General features: G+C 43.5%; 1 protein-coding gene across 10 annotated transcripts in view; it reads left to right on the top strand.

Annotated features, from left to right (window-relative positions):
- LOC139563896 (kinesin light chain 1) overlaps positions 1-16,817 on the top strand; it is a 51,300-nt gene extending 34,483 nt beyond the window's left edge. For 2 of the 10 annotated variants that reach the window (XM_071382891.1, XM_071382892.1), the window contains exons 8-16: positions 2,203-2,376; positions 2,511-2,610; positions 3,288-3,340; positions 4,296-4,363; positions 4,450-4,558; positions 4,846-5,010; positions 8,495-8,625; positions 10,126-10,192; positions 15,705-16,817. In XM_071382891.1, coding sequence (XP_071238992.1) covers positions 2,203-2,376; positions 2,511-2,610; positions 3,288-3,340; positions 4,296-4,363; positions 4,450-4,558; positions 4,846-5,010; positions 8,495-8,625; positions 10,126-10,192; positions 15,705-15,770 — 933 coding nt within the window. In that variant the 3' untranslated portion in view covers positions 15,771-16,817. Of the gene's footprint in view, positions 1-1,209; positions 1,367-2,202; positions 2,377-2,510; positions 2,611-3,287; positions 3,341-4,295; positions 4,364-4,449; positions 4,559-4,845; positions 5,011-7,290; positions 8,078-8,494; positions 9,501-10,024; positions 10,193-15,704 lie in introns of those variants that run through there. The other 8 variants (XM_071382893.1, XM_071382894.1, XM_071382895.1 and 5 more) reach the window with 8 other exon arrangements.
- Positions 16,818-17,908: the final 1,091 nt, after the last annotated feature.

Genomic DNA, 17,908 nt, shown 5'->3' with positions numbered 1-17,908 from the left:
TGCTTCACACAGTCTCCTCTGCACAGTTGATGTTGAGATGTGTCTGTTACTTGAAATCTGTGAAGCATTTATTTTGGCTGCATTCTGAGGCTGGTAACTCTAATGAACTTATCCTCTGCAGCAGAGGTAACTCTGGGTCTTCCTTTCCTGTGGCGGTCTTCCTGAGAGCCAGTTTCATCATAGCGCCTGATTGTTTTTGCAACTGCACTTGAAGAAACTTCTTGAATTTTTACGGATTGACCGACCTTCATGTCTTAAAGTAATGATGGACTGTTGTTTTCTCTCTCCTTATTTGAGCTGTTCTTGCCATAATATGGACTTGGTCTTTTACCAAATATGGCTATCTTCTGTATACCACCCATACCATGTCACAACACAACTGATTGGCTCAAATGCATTAAGAAGGAAAGAAATGTCACAAATTAACTTAAAACATTTTAATTCTGATTTACAATGACGGCCTACCGGGGAGAGGCTACCTGCAGCCCCAAAGGTACACCTGTTAATTGAAATGCATTCCAGGTGACTACCTCATGAGGCTGGTTGAGAGAATTCTAAGAGTGTGCAATGCTGTCATCAATGCAAAGGGTGACTATTTTTATTTGTTTAACATTTTTTGGGTTACTACATGATTCCATATGTGTTATTTCATAGTTTTTATGTCTTCACTATTATTCTACAATGTAGAAAATTGTAAAAATGAATGAATGAATGAGTAGGTGTGTCCAAACCTGGTACTGTACATAATATGAAGAACAAACATTGTGGCAATTCATATCTTGCATTAAAACTGTAAATAAGCCTTTCATCTCAAGAAAAGATGTTAAAGGCTTAATGTTTTCTTACTTAAAAATAGTCCTGGTCATATAGACTTAGATAACATTTTAACTACTGGAATATTATATTAAAGTAATGTATTTCTACACAATGCCATAACACATTTTTCCGATATGGGAGGTAAACAATTTTGCTTTGTATTTCAGATGGAAAATGGAATCTGAAATACACTATCCCTTTCTTTTCTTTCCAAAACACTTGAGCGTTCCGTCTCTGATCAACTTTCTCCTTATCTCTCTCAGAACAATCTTCTTGACCCTAACCAGTCAAGTTTCAAGACTGGTCCCTCATCCAAGGCTGCTCTTCTCTGTGTCACGGAAGCTCTCCGCACTGCCAAAGCTGACTCTCTCTCTTCTGTTCTCATCCTCCTAGATCTATCCGCTGCCTTCGACACTGAACCATTAGATCCTCCTCTCCACCCTCTCAGGGCTGGGCGTCTCAGGCGCTGCACACTCGCTGCACACTCTTGGATTGCATCCTACCTGGCGGGCCCTCCTACAAGGGGATGTGGAGAGGATCTGTGTCTGTGCCACATACTCTCACTACTGGTGTCCCACAGGGCTCGGTTCTAGCAGTGACTCGCTCCTGCAGGTTCATGCTCTACAACATCCGTAGAGTACAACCCTACCTCACACAGGAAGAGGCGCAGGTCCTAATCCAGGCACTTGTCCTCTCCCGTCTGGACTACTGCAACTCGCTGTTGGCTGGGCTCCCCGCTTGTGCCATCAAACCCCTGCAACTTATCCAGAATGCTGCAGCCGGCCTGGTTTTCAACCTTCCCAAGTTCTGTCACCCCGCTCCTACGCACACGCCACTGTCTTCCAATTGAAGCTCGCATCCACTACAAGACCATGGTGCTAACCTATGGAACACAAGAGGAACTGCCCCTCCCTACCTTCCTACACCCCAACACGAGCACTTTGTTCTGCCACCTCAAAAAAATAAAAAAATAAAAATAATACTTTCTATGCCTGTGATATGTGGTTGTCCCCTATCTAGTTATCTTAAGATGAATGCACTAACTTTAAGACGCTCTGGATAAGAGCGTCTGCTAAACGACTAAAATGGAGAAGAAAAAAATGGAATCAAGGCATTAGAATGTTTTGATGGAATTAAAGCATTTGAATGTACCAGAGGCCACCAAAATAGAGCTCCTTCTGCAAAAAAGGAATTTGCCCGGGGATGTCTGGCTGGCTACTTTTTCTATTTGGCTACTCTATGTACTTGTGGAAAACACCGGCCGTCTCTTTTTGTTGTGATAAACTCCTTTCTTGCCCACTTACTTTGAGAAGCTGACCCATTATTGCTTTATTGCACACTGTTTTGTTATATTTACATGGCCTCTCCATCTCACCTCCTGTCCAGGTTCTGGGTAAGGACCACCCAGACGTTGCCAAGCAGCTGAACAACCTTGCCCTGCTGTGTCAGAACCAGGGCAAGTACGAGGAGGTGGAGTACTACTACCAGCGGGCCCTGGAGATCTACCAGACCAAACTGGGCCCTGACGACCCCAACGTGGCCAAGACCAAGAACAACCTGGTGAAAGGGTCACATAGGGTTTAAGAGATCACTGGCTTCGAAAAATGACTGCACATTTTCTAATGAGTTATGAGAAGAGGATTTTCTTACTTTTTGAAGATCATATTCTTACATTCTCTCTCTTCCTCTCCAAGGCGTCCTGTTACCTGAAGCAGGGGAAGTTCAAGCAGGCTGAAACTCTGTACAAAGAGATCCTTACCCGCGCACATGAGAGGGAGTTTGGCTCTGTAGACGGTAAGACACTCTCTCACAAAGCATATGTTTTGTTATCCTTGTGGGGCCATTAAATTGATTTCCGTTCTAAATCCTATTTCCCTAAAACCTAACTCCTAAACCTAAAATAGCCTTTGTCCTTGTGGGGACCTGGGAAATGTCCCCACGAGCGAGAATTTCTTGTTTTACTATATTTGTGGTGATTTCTGGTACCCACGGACACACACACACACACACACACACACACACACACACACAATCTATCGTTTGATGGGCTCCCAAGTGGTTCAGTGGTCTAAGGAACTGCATCTCAGTGCAAGAGGCAACACAGTACCTGGTTCGAATCCAGGCTGCATCACAGCCGGCCGTGATTTGGAGTCCCGTAGGACGGTGCACAATTGGCCCAGCGTCGTCCTGGTTTGGCCGGGGTAGGCCGTTATTGTAAATAAGAATTTGTTCTTAACTGACTCGCCTAGTTAAATAATAAATACATGTAAAAGTTAATGCTTTCAGGCTGCTGTCATCAGTTTAGTGGAAATGCGCTTCTGAAAACAACGGTGACCTTTCAGTTGAATGTTCTAATACTTTGAGCCAGACCAGGTCAAGCACTTAGAGCGCCTGGGTGACTGCCTGAATGTCTCAATATCTTTTTGAACCTGCATGTGTCTGATTGTTGTTTTTGGTCTCTGGCTCTGCAGATGAGAACAAACCCATTTGGATGCATGCTGAGGAGAGAGAGGAACAGAGCAAGGTGAGAGAGTGTGTTTATGTGAGAGGGATGATAGAGGGTCCACTTTCACTAAGGGCCATGGCATGTGTCACTACTGACTGTTGTGGCTGAACTTTCACAACTGACAGGGAAAAGAGTGTTTCAGTCACGGTATGAAAGGGTCATCAATTTAGACTGCTGAAGAAATTGTGATGAACTGTAATCTCTCAATTTCCCACCTCTCTCTTTAAGCACTTATGTATATTAGGTTACGTTAACATGTCTCAGATCGGTTAATTTACTCTAGATCTCATTTCACGGTTCCATATAATTTGTCCAGAATTAGCTGGAATATTTAGGCAATTTCTTTGTGACCAACAGTTTTGCTATTAATGTGTTGCACCTCGGTCACGTCGTTGCCATTGTTATCAATGTCATAAAGATGCTGCAGCCATATTGATGCTCAAAAGTATAAAGAGGGCTAATGAATTTGAACCGGGGCGAATGACTGTCGTCTAAATTACACTCTAGGGGCTTGGGAATACGATGACATTGATAAAGTATGCACATATTTAGTAGGAAACAACTTTATCATCATGTTGGCAAATGTACTTTTAGGCAGATGCCAATGTTGTCATTAACTAGCAAAGTTGGTCAAAAAATAGTTAGCAATGCTAATGTTAGGTAGCGAAAATCTGGAGGGCTCCTCTATCTTAGCTAACTAGCTAATGTTATACTGCATCTAAAGTCAATCTGTCGACATCAAAATGATGACAAAGGGTTTTCCTACTAATTATTTATCTTCTTTAGAAATGTCATTGTGTTTTCAATCCACAGGAATGCACTTTAGACCATATAATTATCGCCCAATGAGGATGCATTGAGTAGAATGCTCACAAACGTGCAACCCATGAATAGGGGGTGGGTGTTTGTCATTAGCGTTTGAAGTCCTTAAATCCTGACAACTGATGGATGTGGTGGTTCTTCTCTTCTCTAGGGAAAGCAGCAGGACGGCTCCCTGTTTGGAGAGTATGGAGGCTGGTACAAGGCCTGTAAAGTAGACAGGTCTGTGTTGAGTCTGGAAACTCATGGACTGTTCTGTATGTGATTACATCATTAGTTCATAATGTGTTTATGATGTCTGCCCCCAGCCCCACAGTAACCACCACCCTGAAGAATCTGGGCGCCCTCTACAGGCGGCAGGGTAAATTTGAGGCGGCAGAGACACTGGAGGAAGCAGCTAAGCGCTCCAGAAAACAGGTGTGACCACTGTCCTCTTCTGACACTCACATGCTTGAATAAGATTTGCCAGGCCAGAGTCATATGAAACTCAAGGTGAATGCACTGTTGGAGTATCATTGGTCCAGCAGCTTAACTGAAATATTAGCAGGTCCTGCCTTTCAACTATTGTAAACAAATCTATAACAAAATCCAACACATGATGTTGATCACTGTAGATGTCTCATGAAAATGCTTATGTGTTTATGTGGTTCATAATGTGTCTGTATGTGTTTGTTAATGTGTGTGTCTCCTGTCCATGTGGCCAGGGTCTGGACACAGTGCACAAGCAGCGTGTGGCGGATGTTCTGAGCGAGCCGGAGGAGCGGGAGAAGCAGCGGAGCCGTGAGAGTCTGACCTCTGACACCACGGTCAAGTACGAGAGCGGCCCGGACGGGGGCGAGGAAGTGAGTATGAGTGTGGAGTGGAACGGGGTAAGTACAGTACACAGCCCAGGCCACACACGGTGTAGGGAGGGGGTACAGACACACACCCCTTAGAGAAAAAGTTATTTCTTACCTATTCTTAAAGTGCATATCCTCTACAACTTGTAAATTATTTGATGAGGGCTGAGTTGCCAGTGGTAACATTGATGGTAACTCTCCTAGATTCTCTGACTCCCTATTGTTGGTGTGAAAGCTAGTTATAAGTTATAATGCTGATTGAATGTGGTAATAATCACCTCAGCTCTAGATTAATGCTTCTAGTCTACACCGATGCTTATAGTTCTCTACTAACGGAATGAACACTTCAGCTGCTTACGGAAAATGTGTTTCTTCCCAGACCTCTGTGCCAGCAAGTTAATGTGCCTTTTATAGAAGCAATATGTTTTTTATGCTTCTATTATGCTTGCAGCAAGCAGTATTTTGCTCACAACTAACACGTCCTCTCCATGCAGTAGCTATTCCCTCTGTCTTTATCTGATTACTGTAGTAAAGTCCACTTGATCACAGTGTATGTTTGCGAACTACACAACACTCACTGCTGTAGTCTGCTATTCAGAACTTTCCTGCTCCCGTAGCAACAGTAACCGTAGTGTCCAAGACAACCAATCAGCATCTCCTCCTGGGAGTCCCTTGCCTGCCTGGTCTGCACCTCAAGGCTCTGGGGTGACTGGGCTTAGGCACATTCCTAACCTGTGTTCTCTACTGTACTGCATACCTATTGGACTGGGTCTGTCAGACACTCACACTATCCAGTCAGTATGTTAACCTGTGTGTTAAACCACACCTCTAATGTTGCCATGGTGACTTATTCATGTTCTCATCACTACTGATGCATGTGGGCTCTGTACTGTACATCTTCAGAGTCCCTCTGACACGTTCATCATGTGTGTGTTTGAGTGTGGGATGTCATTATTGTACTGTCTGTACTTACCTGCCAATTGGTGTCTGCTTAGGTGTGTGTGTGTGTGCATGCTCAAGCACCTACAGTATGTGTTTGTGTGACCTGTACAGCTGTATCCTCTGTCAGAGGCGTAATACATACTAGATGGACAGACTTATTCATGCATGGTGATCGTGATACAGTACTCCTGCTGTCTTTTCCTCTGCATCCAGTGGCAGCTTGTTATCAGGTAGAGGTGGGGCAGCATCCCACCCTGGGCCTGTCCCATTACTCGGAGTGATTCTGAGTGTCTACTGTCTGCATCCCCTTGTCTGTGCATTCTGTGGTGGGCTAACTTGTCTCCTGTCTGAGTAAAACCTGTGCTATTGTGTGTGCAACTATGATATAACTGTGTGAAGACAGACTGTTCTCCAGACACAGTATCTCCTCTTTTCTGTGATTTGATTTGCCTATGGTTGAGCCTAAGGCCTTCTGAACTTGGCTGTGGAAAATGGCCGATGGCTTTGTACAGGGAATTGTCTAGAGTTTTTTTTATAGAAACCAAACAGGGTTAGAATACACAAGCTGGTTGGAGTTGAAGAATCTAAATGGTTTTTATTTTGGGTTTATAGTCATGTTGGCCATTTTGTGGATATATATTTTTTTATATACTGAATTGAGTAAAAGTCTGTTGTATTCATTAAATAAAGTTCTATTCATTTGCTTTCAAAATGACATAACTACCAAATTGAGCAGCATACTGGCCAGCTCATACGGGTTAGCTCATACGGGTTAGCTCATACGGGTTAGCTCATACGGGTTAACTCATACTGGCCAACTCATACTGGTCAGCTCTGTGTTTTATGTATTATGAGAGATGCTTTAACTGGCCGTTAAGGCTCTGAGGTCAAAGACGGGGAACAACAGTTAAAACCCCAGATCCATGCTACCTTTGCTTCAGTTGGATGCACTAAGCCTATATTTGAGGGGGTTGGATGTTTATGATCAGTTGATGTATTAAGGCTTCTTTAATTCATTCATCCATGATTTTTCACTCTTACTTTTACCTGTCTATTTTTTATTTTTATTTTGTTGCTTTTAAGCTTCCTTTCTCCTGTTATGCTCCTTAGTTGCAACTGTTGAGCGTTGATGCCTTCTGCAGTAGTAAAGCACATCCACAACTCTACGTGGAGAAATACTGTCTCTGAGGGGGAAACCCTTTGGCTTACTGCTTCTGTCTGTCTGACTTCCTCTCGTTTCCTCTTACCAACTCCACATTTTTCTCTCCCCATCTCACTTTATTCTACCTCCTCTTCATCTCTATTTTTCAAAACCCTCTGTCTCTTTCATTCTGTCTACCTCTCTCTCCATCCCTGTCTGACTGGCAGGCATAACTCCAGATGCCTTGTTGTGGTTCTAAAAACTTGTCTTCTGCATGATGGACGCCTGCTCGCCTGCCACCCCTCCAGCTTTGCAGTTGTCCTCTCTTCAGACTCTGGTCCCCTGCTCTCCTCTGGGCTGTCTGTCTGGTTACTCTACAGGGACACATTGGGCCAAGCTGACCCCAGCTCTATCCAATGTCAATGGGACAGGGGTTCTGGGCTCTGTCCCAGAACCATTCCAAGCCACTCCTGCCATTACCTTATCTTACTCTTTACTGTACTTAAATACTCTGTCTCCTCGCTCTCTCGCTTGAGGAGTTTCTACCTATCTCTGTGTGGTGGTGTTGAGTGTTTAGCATTTACTAGTACTGACCGATGCATACCGGACTGCTCTTGCTCGTAGTGATTTAACTAACATACTGGAAATACTATGAGCTGGTGGCATGATAATCATACTGTATGCTCCCTCAGTGCACCATGGTGGCACCAGGCTACTGTCGGATTTCTTTAGTGTTAGATCCTGTGCTCCATATGGTCCTATTGATGTCTAACTTAAGTGTTGTGATGTCATGATCACGAGGGGGCATCAGAAGACATGGCAGCTCCTGTATATTACTATATATACGTAGACAAATGGGGAATGGGTGGGAGGGTAAAGGACAGAGGGGTGGGACAAGCCTTGCTCTGCAGTGCGGAATCTGCTCTACTAATCTACTCTGTCGTGTCTGTCTGTGCATCAGATCTTACTGTCTTTCTTAACTTCTAATAAAACGTAACTCTTTGCTCACCCAGATCTTTGCCTGTAGCCTCTTTGTTTGTTCCCTATCGAAGATAAGGCAGGCAAAGCAACATGTCTGCCTTGGGATAAAAGTAAATTATTGAAGGAATTTAATTGCTGTGCTCTGTTGACTCAAGAGAACTATTGTGACAGCATGACCTCATAAGATGTTTTTGGAGGGCTTCTCTGATATCTTTATAGCATAATTTCTGAATAGCACACTGAGGTCGACATTTTGTCTGAACAGAGAGTCTAATCAGATGCACATGACAAGTACACTCATATGCACAGTCCATCACATATGCAGACAGATGTCTATGGAAATTATTTGCTGAATCAGATCTCTGTATGTGTGTGTGTGTGTGTGTGTGTGTGTGCGCGCATAACTGCACTGTGTGCATGAGAGTGTAACCCTCTGGCCTCTCTCATCAGGACGGTTCTGGTTCTCTGAAGCGGAGCGGCTCCTTCAGTAAACTCCGTGCCTCTATTCGCCGCAGCAGCGAGAAACTGGTCCGCAAGCTGAAGGGCGGTGGCTCACGGGAGAGCGAGCCCAAAAACCCTGGGTAACTATCCCCCTCACCTTTGAACCCTTGACCTCTAATGCACAGAGGGCCCCATGGGTGAGGCCCTTCCTCTCCACCTCGCTCCACTGGATTGGTGTGCTGCCACTAGATCTGCCTAGAAAAGACTAAGCCACCCTGCTTCTGGAGGGATCTCTACTCTGCTGTGGGTTAACTCTGTGTATCTCTGAGTCCTGTTTGGCACAAGTCATGAATCACTGGGGGTTGCACTAACACATTCAAGCGGCTGATACTTGTGCACTTTCACTGGCATACACTATGAATGCCACGTATTGTGACTGGTACTGACTCACTGGCACAATATCACTCTCTAGAAGCAGGGTAGTATTCCAGACTCTGTTGCCTGTGTGGATATGTCCAGTGTAGGAAGTGCTTCGAGCTGACTGGCAGAGAGAGTCGGGCAGAGTACTAGGACACAAAGTGCCTCAGTCAGCAGCTTCTCTATTTAATGTCCTTATAATTTGTATAAAAAGTCACATCTGTTGCTCTGCCTAGTTTATTCTGTTGTACACAGAGTACTCTCAATCAGCTATGATGGACAATCTGGAGACTAAAGAGAATGGCTGAGCGCTTTAGATAACCACACTACTGCTCATTGTCTGCTTTGAAATGCCTGCATATCTGCCTATGAAATGCGTATTTTATTTATTTTCTTGCCATATTGTCTTCCCTTTTTTCACAATTTTTAAACTACATTTTAAGAAGGTGCAAATATTTGTGTTTATTTTCAATAGTTTCTTGGTGAATTTTTGTCATAACTTATTTTTTTCTGCATGGGCATCTTTTATTTTAATGTTCTAATACATCTGTCTGTGCTGTGTTGTGCTTTTATTGACAAATAAACTTTTCCAAGCGAATGGCTACAGCATGCCTCATCTGTTTGCTGGAATTCTGTATTCTTTGACTCATTTTCCTCTTTTTGCTTCTAACTCTTCGATGTTGAATTAACCCCATTATGATGACTTCTCTCTAATCCAGGTGACAGTAGAGAACTGTATTGATCAATACAAAACAATATTCTTCCCATTGCAACAGGCACAAATGAATTTGGCTCAAAATACTCCCTTTAATCAATTGTTTTGTCACACTCATGAACTTTTGTTAAGTATGTCCTTCAACCCACATGTTATAGGGTAAAGAAAAGCCAAAAAATGGCATTTGACTGAACTACTGATTTGGATATTTTGTAAGAGGGGCACACTTAAAAAAGTCTGCTGTGCTTTCCAGCACATTCAGCTTCAAAGATTCTACTTCTACTAAATGTACAGGTGTGGTGCCCCCAATTTAACCAGGGTTAAAGAGTATGATTTAGCTCATGCTTTATGTATTTGTGTGGGGGCATTGTCTGGGGAAACTAACATGTGAGTGGGTCTCATTATAGTTATTAACCCACATACCATCTCCATTGGCCACATGTCCTCCTCATCCCTGACCCTCGACCCCTCACCGACATCTCCTTGCATGTCACTGTTCTGGATGCAGCATGAAGCGAGCCAGTTCACTAGGTGTTCTAAACGTGGTGGACAATGCTGCCGGAGACCTCTACCAAGTAAGGAGCCCAACTGTCTCTCTCTCCCCCTCTCCATCTTTCACATCACCCAATCTTGCCCCATTGTTTTCTGGGTCTCTCCTCGCTCATCCTCCCCTTTTTTATCTACCTCATTTTCTTACACTACTCTGAGACTTCACTTTATGAAACTCAAATTCCCAATGGTCCTCTTGGTTGTGATCTGTGATCAAACTGGCCCTTGCCCCTCTTCACCTCGGCAGTCATCTCAGAAATTGGTCACTAATGAAATGGCGTACATGTGTGTGGTAACATCAGTGGTTCACAGACTAACATGTTTTTCATGGTGTTCTCTAATTTATAACCCCTTAGTCTCAACTCGCAATAATGAATGATCTGCAAGGTAGATGTGGGAAATAACACCTTTTGACAGTTGATTTCTGTGGCTGTATGATGAGCGAGGAAATGAGATCAAAGATGAACCAGAGATAATAGTTTGCAACCAGATGATCAACAGCAACCTTTTTTAAAGTTTTACTCCTGTTATTAACTGACTTGTATCAATTGTTCAGAAAGATTAACCTGAATGGATTGATTTGAGAATATGCATCACTGGACAATGGGACCTTTCTACATGGTGATATACTGGTTCTGCCAACCCACCATACGATAAGGGTGTGACTCCAGAATACAGTGCCGGTCTGTGCACCACTCATCACTGTCACCGAGCTCCAGATTTTGACATTGGCGTCACATCTCATTTATATTATATACCACATTCCCCAAATACTCAATAGCAATACTCAACAGTGCCTTCAGAAAGTGTTCACGCCCCTTGACTTTTTCCACGTTATGTATTACAGCCTGAATTTAAAATTGATTAAATTAAGATTTTTGGTCACTGGCCTAAATATAATACCCCCCAATGTCAAAGTGGAATTATGTTTATTTTTTATTTTTACTAATTCATTAAAAATGAAAAGCTGAAATGTCTTGAGTCAATAAGTATTCAACCCCTTTGTTATGGTAAACCGAAATATGTTCAGGAGTAAAAATGTGCTTAACAAGTTGCATGAACTCACTCTGTGTGCAATAATAGTGTTAACATGATTTTTAATGACTACCTCATCTCTGTACCCCACACATACAATGATCTGTAAGGCCCCTCAGTCGAGCAGTGAATTTCAAAAACCGATTCAACCACAAAGACCAGGGAGATTTTCCAATGTCTCGCAAAGAAGGACACCTATTGGTAGATTGGTAAAAATACAATAAAAACAGATGCTGAATATCACTTTGAGCATGGTGAAGTTATTAATTACACTTTTGGTTGCGTGCCAATACACCAGTTACTACAAAGATACAGGCGTCCTTCCTAACACGGTTGCCGGAGAGGAAGGAAACCGCTCAGGGATTTCACCATGTGGCCAATGGTGACTTTAAAACTGTTGGAGTTTAATGGCTATAATAGGAAAAAACTGAAGATGGATCAACATTGTAGTTACTCCTCAATACTAACCTAAATGACAGAGTGAAAAGGAAGCCTGTACATCAAAGTATTCCAAAACATGCATTCTGTTTGCAACAAGGCACTAAAATAATACTGCAGAAACTTTAGCAAAGCAATTAACTTTTTGTCCTGAATACAAAGTGTTATGTTTGGGGCAAATCCAATACATCACATTACTGAGTTACCACGCTCCATATTTTCAATCATATTGGTGGCTGCATCATGTTATGGATATGCTTGTAATCGTTAAGGACTGGGGAGTTTTTCAGGATAAAAAATAAACGGAATGGCGCTAAGCACAGGAAAAATCCTAGAGGAAAACCTGGTTGTCTGCTTTCCACCAGACACTGGGAGACACTGGGATGAATTCACCTTTCAGCAGGACAATAATCTAAAACACAAGGCCAAATCTACGCTGAGGTTTCTTACGAAGAAGACTGCAAATGTTCCTGAGTGGCCGAGTTACAGTTTTACTTAAATCTGCTTAAATCTATGGCAAGACTTAAATGGTTGTCTAGCAATGATCCACAACCAATTTGACAGAGGTTGACGAATTTAAAAGAATAATATGCAAATATTGTATAATCTAGGTGTGCAAAGCTCTTAGACTTACCCAGAAAGACTGTAATCGCTACCAAAGGTGATTCTAACAAGTATTGACTCAGGGGTGTGAATACTTGTGTATATGAGAGATTTCTGTATTCAATTTTCAATAAATTTGCAGAAATTCTAAAAACATGTTTTTACTTTGCCATCATGGGGTATTGTATGTAAATGGTTGAGGGATAAAAAAAAATGTAATCGTTTTGAATTCAGGCTGTAACACCTCAATGTCAAGGGGTATAAATACTTTTTCAAGGCACTGAATCTATATACACTGCTCAAAAAAATAAAGGGAACATTTAAACAACACAATGTAACTCCAAGTCAATCACACTTCTGTGAAATCAAACTGTCCACTTAGGAAGCAACACTGATTGACAATAAATTTCACATGCTGTTGTGCAAATGGAATAGACAAAAGGTGGAAATTATAGGCAATTAGCAAGACACCCCCAATAAAGGAGTGGTTCTGCAGGTGGTGACCACAGACCACTTCTCAGTTCCTATGCTTCCTGGCTGATGTTTTGGTCACTTTTGAATGCTGGCGGTGCTTTCACTCTAGTGGTAGCATGAGACGGAGTCTACAACCCACACAAGTGGCTCAGGTAGTGCAGCTCATCCAGGATGGAACATCAATGCGAGCTGTGGCAAGAAGGTTTTCTGTGTCTGTCAGCGTAGTGTCCAGAGCATGGAGGCGCTACCAGGAGACAGGCCAGTACATCAGGAGACGTGGAGGAGGCCGTAGGAGGGCAACAACCCAGCAGCAGGACCGCTACCTCCGCCTTTGTGCAAGAAGGAGCAGGAGGAGCACTGCCAGAGCCCTGCAAAATGACCTCCAGCAGGCCACAAATGTGCATGTGTCTGCTCAAACGGTCAGAAACAGACTCCATGAGGGTGGTATGAGGGCCCGACGTCCACAGATGGGGGTTGTGCTTACAGCCCAACACCGTGCAGGACGTTTGGCATTTGCCAGAGAACACCAAGATTGGCAAATTCGCCACTGGCGCCCTGTGATCTTCACAGATGAAAGCAGGTTCACACTGAGCATGTGACAGACGTGACAGAGTCTGGAGACGCCGTGGAGAACGTTCTGCTGCCTGCAACATCCTCCAGCATGACCGGTTTGGCGGTGGGTCAGTCATGGTGTGGGGTGGCATTTCTTTGGGGGGCCACACAGCCCTCCATGGGCTCGCCAGAGGTAGCCTGACTGCCATTAGGTACCGAGATGAGATCCTCAGACCCCTTGTGAGACCATATGCTGGTGCGGTTGGCCCTGGGTTCCTCCTAATGCAAGACAATGCTAGACCTCATGTGGCTGGAGTGTGTCAGCAGTTCCTGCAAGAGGAAGGCATTGATGCTATGGACTGGCCCGCCCGTTCCCCAGACCTGAATCCAATTGAGCACATCTGGGACATCATGTCTCGCTCCATCCACCAACGCCACACCACAGACTGTCCAGGAGTTGGCGGATGCTTTAGTCCAGGTCTGGGAGGAGATCCCTCAGGAGACCATCCGCCACCTCATCAGGAGCATGCCCAAGCGTTGTAGGGAGGTCATACAGTCAGGTTTCAAGACTAGTCATTCAACTGAGACTGCTCTTCTCTGTGTCACGGAGGCGCTCCGCACTGCTAAAGCTAACTCTCTCTCCTCTGCTCTCATCCTTCTAGACCTATCGGCTGCCTTTGATACTGTGAACCATCAGATCCTCCTCTCCACCCTCTCCGAGCTGGGCATCTCCGGCGCGGCCCACGCTTGGATTGCGTCCTACCTGACAGGTCGCTCCTACCAGGTGGCGTGGCGAGAATCTGTCTCCGCACCACGTGCTCTCACCACTGGTGTCCCCCAGGGCTCTGTTCTAGGCCCTCTCCTATTCTCGCTATACACCAAGTCACTTGGCTCTGTCATATCCTCACATGGTCTCTCCTATCATTGCTATGCAGACGACACACAATTAATCTTCTCCTTTCCCCCCTCTGATAACCAGGTGGTGAATCGCATCTCTGCATGTCTGGCAGACATATCAGTGTGGATGACGGATCACCACCTCAAGCTGAACCTCGGCAAGACGGAGCTGCTCTTCCTCCCGGGGAAGGACTGCCCGTTCCATGATCTCGCCATCACGGTTGACAACTCCATTGTGTCCTCCTCCCAGAGTGCTAAGAACCTTGGCGTGATCCTGGACAACACCCTGTCGTTCTCAACTAACATCAAGGCGGTGACCCGTTCCTGTAGGTTCATGCTCTACAACATTCGCAGAGTACGACCCTGCCTCACGCAGGAAGCGGCGCAGGTCCTAATCCAGGCACTTGTCATCTCCCGTCTGGATTACTGCAACTCGCTGTTGGCTGGGCTCCCTGCCTGTGCCATTAAACCCCTACAACTCATCCAGAACGCCGCAGCCCGTCTGGTGTTCAACTTTCCCAAGTTCTCTCACGTCACCCCGCTCCTCCGCTCTCTCCACTGGCTTCCAGTTGAAGCTCGCATCCGCTACAAGACCATGGTGCTTGCCTACGGAGCTGTGAGGGGAACGGCACCTCCGTACCTTCAGGCTCTGATCAGGCCCTACACCCAAACAAGGGCACTGCGTTCATCCACCTCTGGCCTGCTCGCCTCCCTACCTCTGAGGAAGTACAGTTCCCGCTCAGCCCAGTCAAAACTGTTCGCTGCTCTGGCACCCCAATCGTGGAACAAACTCCCTCACGACGCCAGGTCAGCGGAGTCAATCACCACCTTCCGGAGACACCTGAAACCCCACCTCTTTAAGGAATACCTAGGATAGGATAAAGTAATCCTTCTAACCCCCCCACCCCTTAAAAGAGTTAGATGCACTATTGTAAAGTGGTTGTTCCACTGGATATCATAAGGTGAATGCACCAATTTGTAAGTCGCTCTGGATAAGAGCGTCTGCTAAATGACTTAAATGTAAAAAAATGTAAATACAGACACGTGGAGGCCACACACACTACTGAGCCTCATTTTGACTTGTTTTAAGGACATTACATCAAAGTTGGATCAGCCTGTAGTGTGGTTTTCCACTTTAATTTTGAGTGTGACTCCAAATCCAGACCTCCATGGGTTGATTAAATTTGATTTCCATTGATCATTTTTGTGTGATTTTGTTGTCAGCACATTCAACTATGTAAAGAAAAAAGTATTTAATAAGAATAGTTCATTCATTCAGATCTAGGATGTGTTATTTTAGTGTTCCCTTTATTTTTTTGAGCAGTGTATATTGAATCTGTTCCTAGGCCGTCATTGAAAATAAGAATTTGTTCTTAACTGACTTTTATTTAACTTGCCTAGTTAAATAAAAGGTAAATATTCAATTTTCAAGAAAAACAGACATTTTTATCTGTGATGTTGGACCCTCTACATGAATATATATTTTTTGGTATTTCTTCAACCTATTCTGAACCCTATTCCCTCTGTTTCCTTCTCTAGGAGCAAAATAATAATCTGACAAGGAGTCGTGACCTGAGTGCCAGCCACAATGACCTGGCACATTGAAGGTTAGAACTGAGTGGAGAGGTGAACCCCCCACCCACAACCTTCAGATCCTGCCTCTGCCTGTGAGCTGTCCCTCTCCAATATAATCATGTACATAGCTGACTAACCGTTACACCCCCCCCAGGTTAAACCAAACAAACCCTTCCTAAACCATACACAACCGTCCATCTGCTCACTACAGCTGGCTACAGCACGTAGGTTTAACAATCTCATTGCACTTTGATATAGTCGCTGGTTTTCTTAGAGGGTGTTTTTATAAAAATGTTTTCCCTTAATATCAAAATATATTTTTGCAACATGAGATTAGTTATAATGAAGGACAAGTGTATAATGCTATGTCAAATGTGAGTGGATGTAAGTGTGCACCTATATTTTTGTGATTGATTGAGTGCTCATGAGAGAGAACATTCATTTTTATTTTCTGTGTGGTTGCTTTTTTCTACCTTTCCTCAACAGATCTAAAGAATAACTTAGATAATTTGGTTATCACTTTAATGGAATAGGTGAGCAGTTCAGGAGGTCGCAATAGAGTATCTCATTCCCCCTTTACGTCCAAATTGATGTCCTGTGTGTTTTTATTGAAGTGATAGCTGTGCTTATATGAAGTTTAATGTTTACATTTGGGTTGTGTAAATTGTTTTATTGTATTTCCTACGCTGCTCTGGGGGAATCTTTTGTTTCTTGGCATCAGAGTTCTAGAAACTGATAGTTCTGCCTCTTTTTATAGTGATATTACTTACTGCAATTGAAGAAACTGCTCCATGTATATGAAGTTATGAGGCAGGAGCGTTGTGTTGGCACATGAAGTATATCTTGTCGATTTCTCAGGATTGTCACAGAACAGAAGATTGCTAGCCAGGCTAGTTTTGATATTATACACAAGATATTTAACACCAACCTGTTAACGGTCAAATGCAATTTCCAGTAATAGGTGTATAACATTGTTACAATCTAGAGTAGAAACATTGTTTAACAATTTGTACCAGTCTGTTTCTGGATGTTGAATGATGAATTAAGAGTAAGACTGTGTATAAAGAGTGAAATCAATCTTAAAGAACTTGTACTTTATGAATATCCAACCAAAAAGTGATTGCAGGTCTGTCACCACCCCATTTGCATCGTTTTACTTTGTTCTCAAAACTTTCTGGAGCATGCTTTGTTTTGGTTCACAGACATCACCCTACTGACCCGACATGGGTTTGGATTGCTTGTTTGGTGGACTGTGTTGATGGGGATGTGTGATATCGTTCTCTTATGTAAGGAAGGTGACTTACATTTGACTTTAGAAAGCATAGGACCAGGGTCGGCCCCAGTCCTTCACCAGGAACAGCACTAGTTAGGGTTAAAGGGAAAACACCGGCTAGACTTTCCAAGGAACAGGACTTATTTTAATGATGAACAAGCTAGCTGTCATGAGCAGAGTGAACCATGGAGTAGTGAGTAATTTGCTTAGTAAATACCAGAAATTGTTTGAGCATTTCAAGCATAGGTCTGTGGTATAGTTAACTGTATACTGCAGTTTGTAAAAAATATAAAAAATATTTAGTGGCTCATGCAGTAACAGGCATCGGCTTTTCTATGCAGAATGCAGTTGGTAATTTGAAAAACGTAACTTTTACTTGTGTAACACACAACGAAGCATGTGATTAACTTGTGCAAGCTTTTAGCCTTACCTTATGTATATATTAGATCATACTCTTATAACATTGTGCTCGTCAGGATAGAATATACAAATGCAAGGAACTTTGACATAAGCACAAACCTGTAAGCTAAGTATGTGTTGGATGCTCCCATTTGACTGTTGATCAGTTTGTATGTCAATCATCAACCTGCTTTATTTGTGTTTTCTCCATTGTGTGTTCGCTCAGAGTTGCTGGTAAGGTACTACAGTGTCCAACTGATTAGAAAGGCACATCAATTCATAGGGCTAGACATTGAATTATTGAGGACAACATGTATGCTTTTATATCAGAAGCATTAATTCAAGTATACTGTGTTGAGAGAAAATAGGACCCTATTTCTGAAATGTAATCACCCCCTGCCCCTGTGTTTATGACCATATTTTTACAAACTTAAATGATCATGAAATCCCTCAAATGCCTGGCAAGATATTCTTTGTTCTTCAAAGTATTGATCCT

Source organism: Salvelinus alpinus, chromosome 34 (genome assembly GCF_045679555.1).
Source record: "Salvelinus alpinus chromosome 34, SLU_Salpinus.1, whole genome shotgun sequence".
NCBI classification, from domain to species: Eukaryota; Metazoa; Chordata; class Actinopteri; order Salmoniformes; family Salmonidae; genus Salvelinus; species Salvelinus alpinus.
The sequence above is the reverse complement of the archived record's forward strand: the minus strand, read 5'-3'. Positions and strand labels throughout refer to the sequence as shown.